The sequence below is a fragment of the Synchiropus splendidus genome, chromosome 4 (assembly GCF_027744825.2).
Source record: "Synchiropus splendidus isolate RoL2022-P1 chromosome 4, RoL_Sspl_1.0, whole genome shotgun sequence".
Taxonomy (NCBI): Eukaryota; Metazoa; Chordata; class Actinopteri; order Syngnathiformes; family Callionymidae; genus Synchiropus; species Synchiropus splendidus.
In genome coordinates this window covers 20,168,533-20,177,706 of record NC_071337.1, presented here as the reverse complement: position 1 = coordinate 20,177,706, position 9,174 = coordinate 20,168,533, and the positions used below count along the sequence as shown (strand labels likewise).

The 9,174-nt window shown below is 42.8% G+C and overlaps 1 protein-coding gene across 15 annotated transcripts in view; it reads left to right on the top strand.

Moving 5' to 3' along the window:
* The first annotated feature begins 3,457 nt into the window (after positions 1–3,457).
* plekha5 (pleckstrin homology domain containing, family A member 5) overlaps positions 3,458–9,174 on the top strand; it is a 128,209-nt gene continuing 122,492 nt past the window's right edge. For all 15 annotated transcript variants that reach the window (XM_053862911.1, XM_053862912.1, XM_053862909.1 and 12 more), the window contains exons 1-3: positions 3,458–3,587; positions 3,703–3,779; positions 4,305–4,362. In XM_053862911.1, the coding sequence (XP_053718886.1) occupies positions 3,496–3,587; positions 3,703–3,779; positions 4,305–4,362 (227 nt within the window). In that variant the 5' untranslated portion in view covers positions 3,458–3,495. The remainder of the gene's footprint in view (positions 3,588–3,702; positions 3,780–4,304; positions 4,363–9,174) is intronic.

Below are 9,174 nucleotides of genomic sequence, written 5' to 3'. Positions count from 1 at the left end.
ATATAAAAAAGGGAAAACAATGGCTACGCAAAGGTTTACCATAAGAGCACCTAGTGTGCACAAGAAACCTTTGTTTAATTCAAGTGAAAACCTCAGACACGTCAGGGGATGCTAGCAGCAAGATTTCACAACAACAGTTGACTCATTATTGCCTCCTTGACCTCCACGCTGTTGACAAGGGTCGCAGACTTTGCTTTATAATCCGATTAGATGTCGCTTACAGGGGGATCTCTGTAATTAGACGGCATTACGGGTGGCCTCCTCTTCCTCCAAACCCCTTCTGGAGACGCAGGCATTGTCACCTCTACCCCTGTCAAAATCAATAATTCAACAACTATTTCCACCACCAGTTGAGTAAAAGAAAATGTGGTTGTCTATCTGCTATAGTCCAGTGAATTAATACTGACCTTTCCAGGGTGTCCCCCTACTCTCACCCCAAGCATGGGCTCCAGACCATTAGGGCAATACTGGAAGTGAAAAATAAAAAAACTACAGCATTTAAAATGGTTGATAAGATGTTGGAAATCCGCCAATGAGTACAGCATTTCCAAGTGATTAAAAGGATTTCTTGCAAATATGACATAACGCACGCAAAATTGAGTGCATTGATAAAAAGCTCTTCTGCTAAGACTCTAGCTTTGTGTAAATCCCTCTGCTGCGGATGTCACCGGAAGATTGGGAGCCAGATAAGGAATGCAGACATTGAAACAGAGCTTGATCAGAAAACCAACACAGAGTGTCCCATTTCTGAATGACACTGGAGAGGCATGTATTTAAAAGTTGGAAAAAAAAATATCCTATGGAGGGAGACTTCCTAGTTCCAACCTACTCTATGCCCACGATGTCAGGATGTGACACATTCAGCAAGCAAAGGGTTTTTGTCAGACACACACACTGAGAAATATTTTGGTACCTTCTGCTGTATTTGCATTCGTGGAGAGTGTTCTGCCTAAATGCTCATAAAATGATTACTACCCGTTAAAGTTTGCGTTAAAAAATATCATTTACAATCATCTGCATTTTAACTCGTCCAAAAAAGTTTGGGTATGTGCTGGTTCTCAGTATACAGTATCAGGGTTTGTCAGTATATGCATGGATGCACAAATATATGTCTGCCATAGACAGGTAAGTCACAATATCACATGGCTCATTTAATTGTATTGACTGTGTACAAATGACTGCAGCTGTTGACTTGTTAATCGAATTATTTGTTAGTTTGCTTTGGAAATTAAGTTGCCGTGGGAAGCAAAACATGATTAGGTGCTTTTCTGCTGAAAAGCCACGAGGAGTCTTCAACTATAACAAAATAACACCAATATCAGCAATATAAATATATATTATGTTACACATTTTTAAAAGGCAAAAACTGGCCCCTACAGTGCACACCTGCTTTAATGCATACATGGAAGAAGCTTTTCCCATATTAACAGACTTACTGAGTTTTTTTTGTCAGTTGTTTCTTTTTCACAGATACCATATATCACCATTATTTTACGATAAGGGCCTGATTAATTCGGTTTAAACCACATATTTGCCAGGAGCAGAGACAACAACTAAATATTTATTTATGTGCAAATATAAATAATGAAACAAAGGTCTGTGTATTTATTTAAATGTAACATTTCACTTGACCTCTTACTTTGCCCAGCAAGCTGAGATGGGTTCCAGTTAGATTTGGAATTGAATTTCTTCTCCAGAAAAGTGGAACACTACACAGGGGTTTTATTAGTCAAAATCCCCTTATTTATTTGTGATACTTTCTAAATACACAACAACACATCTCTGAATGAGAATATGTTTGGAATGAAACCTTCAGATCGTTCTCAAGCTGTGTTTTGGCTCCGCACGGAGAGTTGGCAGCGTGCAGCAGGTTGTGCAACAGGACTTAGTGGTGGGAGGGGATCCTCCTCTTGGGCGACCATTTGACCTCCGAGTGTGAGCGCCGGGAGGAGTTAGCGGGGTGTGTCTGTGTGTGCTGCCAGACCAAGAGGATAGAGTTAACAACGTGTGTGTGCTTTTGTCTGGCCTCATTAGGAGGCACGCGTGTGTGTCGCAGGAACAAGGGAGGGTTGGTGGCTTGTTCCAAAGGGAGGCATGGGGGACTGGAGGGGGTGGGCGTGCTAGACAAGCATTTGTGATCGCTTGCGATTGGATAACCGGCTGAGGCACATCCACAGACCAGTCAATATCACAGTCAAGACACTGTCATCTGAGCCAGCCAGAGTTGTGTTCATTACCAAACATCACACTCTTAAGTCCTGGAGAGGGCTTTCCTGCTGAAAAGTGGGATTTTGGGATTAAAGCCATCATCGCCTCTGATGCAGATTGACGGCTCAAACCTCCAATTCCAATTAGACGGCGCCGTCTCCTCCAGATATGCTTTAATTCTAGCAAAGTACATATGGATATGCTTGAAAAGCACAAAAGCAGAACTGCAGCTTCCTCATTAGAAAATCCTGTGATCACCGACTGAGGCTGAGAAGAAGAACTTTGGATCAAGATGACAGGACTCTTCTGTACGCTCAGCCTTTTTATGAGTCTCACATTTGTGTAATGGAGTTAAAAATAGATCATTTAATGCAACAAGAGAAGCACAGAGTACATCCACAGAGATATTGCGTTGAGGCAGCGCAAACCTATAATACTGAGCTTGAGGAAGTTTAAATCTGGGACTCCAGGGATTGACCTGATTAATATTTAATCTTTTTTTTGTTTAATACAGTTTTATGAAGAAAGTGAGCTGAATAGAATATCCATTATAGCCACTCTATTTTCAATGCTTAGACTACATTTTGACTTCATGTGAGAGATGTCCCGTCATTGGTGGTGTATGTTGCCCAATACAACCACATCAGATATGGATGGATAGAGGTGATTTACAGACACCAAACAATACAATTTCGTGTGGATTATGAAAATGATTGCAGGAGAAGACAACTGAAGCAAATTCAAGCTGAAAGAAGTGCAACTGTTTGGGGTTCAGTCAAAACGAACACATTAAATGTGAATAGTGAAGCATAATTTCTGCCATTGCTGTCCTATCTGAAAATAAAATAAACCAAGGGAAAGATAAATCAGTCAATAATGACTTATAAAAACGCAAACGAACAGATCCAGCTGTGGGGCATTCAACCATCGAGCCACAGGATACAAGACAGGCCCCGTGTTGGCAGTCCTGTGTGTTATTTAAACGTTTACACACTTCAACAACCCTTCAACAGAGGAATAAAACGACGGAAAGGGCGTCGACCACACGTGCAGTCAATAAGTGAGTGCACGATTCAGTTTAACCCATTACGCATGGCTTTCAAAGATCAGATATCAACGTGGAATTTATTAAAGATTCGTGAGAAATAGAATGTAATTCTTCTAGTTCTCTCTCGAGCCTTCAGGCGCGCTCCCGCCAGGCGCGTATCCCCGCGTGCGCGCCGTTGTGACGAGACCGCGCAGGAGCCGCCGTGTGTAGTAACCGGAGCAGTGGAGCTTCAGACAGACATGGCGGCGGACCCTCAGCCGGACTGGCTCTCCTGCCTCCCCTCCTCCTGGAGTTATGGGGTGACTCGGGATGGACGGATATTCTTCATCAAGTAAATATCACTCGGATACACGGATTTGCGGATTCCTACTGGTTCTTACTGCGAGCTGTTTGTTGTTTCCCCCGCTTCTCTTTTCACCTTTTCCTCCGTTTTCTTCCACCAACAGCGAAGAAGCCAAGAGTACAACCTGGCTGCATCCTGTTACCGGAGAAGCTGTGATCACTGGTCACAGAAAAACTCCGGGTAAGTCACCGGGGGGGTTATTGTTGTTGCCACGCCGGGAAAGGTTAACCACCAAGGAGAAAAAGAGGGGGGTGAAGTTGCGGAGAGAGCCGCGGAGAAGCTCCTCTCTCTCTGCAGCAAAAGCAACAGCCTCCTCCGCCCTCACCACCAGCTCCACCTGGACACTTTGCGACACACTTTTTAAAAGTTCCGTCACGTAGACGTGAAATTCCCCCCCCTGCAGTGACATTTGATCACGTTTCTCACTCCAGCTCGCTGCTGCAGGAAAAAACAACAACGCCTCTTTCCCCAAATGTGCTCCAAAAGAGCCTGTACTCCTTTATAACCAAAGGACATTGAACGCATCGCTGCATGTAGATCTAACAACTGGAGGCTGAGCATCTGGATGATTGAACTATCCGCAATCTGCTTCAGAAATGGGGGGGGGGGATACGTGAGGGGGGGGGGGTTACAGTGCTCAAACCGTCACCGCGCTGCTGTACAGGTATTTGTATTCTCTAATATTCCCGTTTTGTGCCCTCACAGATTTACCAACAGGATGGGAGGAAGGATACACGTTCGAAGGCGCCCGCTGCTTCATCAAGTGAGTTGTGGCAGTGGTGGGAGAAAGAAGGCTTGAGGAGACAGGAGAGTGAGGGGCTGCTTTGTTTGGTCACCACGGAGAGAGGTTTCCCTCGGCTCTCATCACCACCCCTCTCTCTCTCTCTCTCTCTCTCTCTCTCTCTCTCTCTCTCTCTCTCTCTCTCTCTCTCTCTCTCGCTCAGTGCTCCTGCGTTTGCATACAGGCATAGAATCAGCATCTTCTCCTGCCATCGGTTCTTGTTTTTCACCGCAGACACATCATGTGCTGCGGGGATGTTCCTCACAAGAGTGCCCTTAAAACAATCAAGTTGAAAAGTGATCTTGAGTTGCTCTTTACACTGACATGTTTTAATTCGATTATCGTGAACTGCATTTGAGGAATTGTTCATTCATTCAGCTGATAACTTGCTGCACTGCATGTCTTGGCTGTGGTTTTCTGTTGCGTGTCTGCTGAAATTTCTGTTTTTGGTGGTCTCAGCACTGATGTTTTCCTGTCTGAGATCAGACTAATATTGTTTAGGTAGTCAGGCAGCTACAGTTATTCTTACTCAAAAAGTTTTTGACAACTTGTTATGAATACAAGGCCATCTTGAACACACTACAGTTTGGAATGGTAATTGTTGACCAAGTCTTCCTTTGCTGATATAACCAAATTACCGTGTAGCAAGTGAGCACCAACACTGGCAGAAGAAGTCACACTGCACTGTCTGTGACAACCTGGTCATCTTGTTGGTCAGTGGCTTATTCGGTGGTCGAGTCCATCATACTGTTTTGTTTTACTTGTGGATTACATGAACAGTGGAACCCCTGTGTCTATAAGGTCTATAAGATGTCGTGCATCCTCAGGTAGCTGGTAGCTGGGAATTAAGCTTGACACACAGTCTTTTGTAAACTCTTGACAGTGCTGGACACAGACTCACAGTGACACTAAAGCGCTGAATATTTGCTTACTGTTCTTTGAGTTCATTACATCGTAAGTTAAATTCTTTATCGTTCCATACATTGCCTTGCATTTCAGTTAAGTTTTGTTGATAGGTGCTGAACGTCATAAAAGACCAAATTAATCAACATGTGCCATGTAAGGAAATTTTAAGTAAAATTCAAAGCTGGTTCCCTGCCTACAAAATCAAGGCTACATTTAAATTTGTATTTTAAGTCATGTGTTTCATTTGTCACCCATGCGCATCACTTTTATTCTCACAATACGGCAATGTCTCCTTGTACCTATGCTTAGGAATGCTTTGTGTTATTGCACGTTTTATGAGTTTACTTTTTTTTTTGTAGAAACTTAATTGCTCTACTCTGTTTTTGTTGTTTACAAAGTGACAAGGACATTTTCCACATAAAGAAATGGGCTAATCAGCACATCATTTCAAGACCCTTTTAAAGACTTTTTTAATAGAAAATACTTGATCATCTAAAACAATCATTCAATGCTGCCCTTATCGCTTCCATAACAGCATTTTGGTTCTGTAATTTCTAAATTGTGTTGTCCTGCAACGTTCCAAGTAGTGCATGAATACATTCTGTTGCAATCATAAGCAGTCCGTTGGAGGGATTTTCTTTTGCTGTCAGTTGGGCACTCATTTGACAAGCCTCTGTGACTCAGTCTGCTGAGCTGAACAGGCTCAACTAGTTGGAGCGCACTTGTGTGTTACAAGTCTCTCCTGGCTTAATAGCTCCTTGCCCACATATGTATATTTTGGAGACCTGTTCTGCAGCTTAAATGCCTTGCAGGTTCAAAACACACAGGCAGGCAAGAAGATGTGTCGTCACTTTTGATCTGCTACTTTCCCACCTCCTGCTCTTGGTCAAGATAGTTGTGGCCATTTTGAGAACAGCAGCTGACACGTATGGGGGAGCTAATATAGCATGTCTATTAATAGCTCACAACCGCTGCTCATGTGTATGTATGAATGTGGGCAGAATACATACACATGCGGCACACTTGTGCGTTGATGTGTAAATACACACATGGTTCATGTTGTCTGAGAATGTGTTGGAAGTCATGACGGTCGTAACTGCACATGTTGATGTAGTGGTGATTGATATGAATACATGTAGCTGACACTGAGGGTGCCAGAGCAAGGCGAAAAGACACACTCAGACGAGGACTGCTGGTGTAGGTAGCACTTGTGATGCCACTGAAAGATTATCATTCATGCTTCATGCTCACACTCCTGAGAGTACCTTGAATTGCACATTAGTAAAGGCTGATTAAAAGGCAGTGATGCTAATGACATTCATCAGAAAATGTACCGTCGATAGTGAGTCGACGTAGGTGTTAGTGTTAAGATTACCTTTGTGCTTTATTACAAGGATGGCCAGAAACACGATGGAATTACGGGCACATGAGAATGTGGTGCTGGAGATGGTGAGAGTGAAAATCAATTAGTAATCCCCAAACATGACATGGCTCGCAGTCACAGCCCTACAAGACACAATTATTGGATCATTGATATACATGCCAACAAGAGGAATTTAATTAACTTGAGCTATTTTTCATATCCTACACACAAATGAAAAAAGATGTTATGAGTCACAAAATGTCAGCAGCATCTTGTTCAAGATAAAGTAGGGGCACCGCTAATCGTTAAATTAGTTACTATGAAGTTCAATAACAAGACATCAGAATGGCGTCAACATCACTGGTAGCATGTGGGATTTGTATTCAGCGAGGGTAGGGTCAGATTGTGTTGCCTTCTGTCACCGGTTCTGTTCTCTGGGCAACCAGGCCGGAGAGGGTCCTTGCTTTCTGATCCTGCTGCAGGTGGACTGGTTCAGGTATCAGATGTGTTGTGAATCATAGCAGCATAGGAAATCTTCTATCCTTCTGTCTTGGCCCATATGACGTAAGCTAAAAGACATTGGACACAACCTCAGCCCATGTTCTTGCCACTGGTCCGGACATGTGGGCACTGACTAGTGGAATGTTTTTAGTCTACACCATATTGCTGTTAAAGTCCACCATTGGGAACTGCAATTGTTTTAGGACTAAGTCACCTGATATTCCTGTAATGAAATGCTGGACATCTCGCTGAAGGAGCCTCAGTTGCCCGTTCTCAGTATATAGCGCACTGGCCCATTTTAGAATGCAGTCTCCATAGGTGACTTTTGCAGCATTAATTCTCTGTCTTTGTATGAGGGGTAGAATTCACCAGGGACCGAGGTTGTTTCAGCTTCTCTAATATCTTAAGAGGTAATACCATAGCATCACTGTTCGTAACAGCCCTGATGGGTTCTACGATCGGAAAACTCTTAAACGGTTTCATGGAATGTTAGCAAAACCTCGACCCCAGCATAAAAAAAGGTCCTGCAGAAGAGCATTGATTTCAACAATCACCGCCTTATTCATTCAGCAATTTAGCATCAGCAACTCTTCCACAAATTCTCAAAATCCTTCACATTCCTCTCAAATTCTTGTCCGGTCGCTATTCAATCAAGCCATTCTTAGAATCCTCTCTGTGTTCCCTGTAAGTCAGGGTGTGGAGGGGCCGAGCTGACCCCTGAATGCCTCACAACACACTTAGCAGGTCTGTGGGTCAGGGGTCGAATGATTTTGTTGGATGCCTGAGTTTCCATTCCTGTTGCTCGTAATGTTGTTTATGTCTCTGACAATTCTTGATTTGAAATGCCAATAAACGGGCACCTTTTGTAAGTATTTGGGATGGAAGTTGAATTAAAACAGCCTTAGATTAAGAAACAAGAATTTAGTATTTTATGTTCAATGCATTCATACAGTTTTGCCAAAATAATTAGACATTCCTTCATTTCTGTGGATTATTACTGGGGTTTACCCCACCAACATAAGTTGAGTGTTAGGCAACATCCAGGAAAGTTAGTCAATCCGTAACATGGAGACAGAGACACATGCTCACACCTACCATCAGTTTAGTCATCAATTTACCTTGATATTTGTTGACTCTGGGAGGAAATTGGAGTACCTGAAGAAAACGGGCAGAAGGACAACCTTCAAACTCAAATCACGACTATGGTAACGTATTTCAACTCCACTCTCTTGTTTTTAGTTCTCTGTCTAAGCACTTATTTCTCATATAAACCCAACAAACGTTCTGAATTCTTTCGACTGTCTTCAGATTTCGACCAGAATTTGATGATGCTGCAGCAATTTCTCCCAGATGTCTGCTTTGCAACATTTAGATTTCAGTTGCAGATATTTTAATGGTCTGCCAGTATTCTGCTCAACTGAATCAAGGCTGCAGTGAAAACAAGGCAACGCCTTGTGTCGTGAAAGACACTCTGTCTAGTATCATCCCAAGATTGGGATGAAGCACTTCTACTGCGACTGTTGAATGTTATTGGCTCTGACAAGTCTGTTTCTGAATGACTTTGCCTTCAACCAAAATATTCATGCATAAGGTGGTTTTAAAACTGATGTGTAAGTCAACACAGTATGCAGGGAGTTTAGTGTTCCTTCTAGCACCAGGAGTCATGAAACATGCGGAAGATTTTGTTTTGGGGTTGTTTCATCAATGTTAATAGATTTTGATGTTGGTTTTCTCAAGATTAGCATTTTAGTTCCTGTTTTTCTGCTGTGAGTGCTGCTATGTAGCCTGTTGTTTAGGAAGTGTGTGAGCGTGTTCACTTATGTACAACGTGCTGATTAACCTGCTTCGACATCACATTATGTGGGAAATATGACAATAAACAACACATTTGATTCACTCTACTGCTGGAGGACTCAAATATTATGTTGCAGGCTGTCTCTCTCTTCTGATGTCCTACCGGTTTGGATGAGATGAAGAAGACAGTCTGTCATACAGTATTTTTCATTAGCACTTCGTAGCATTCC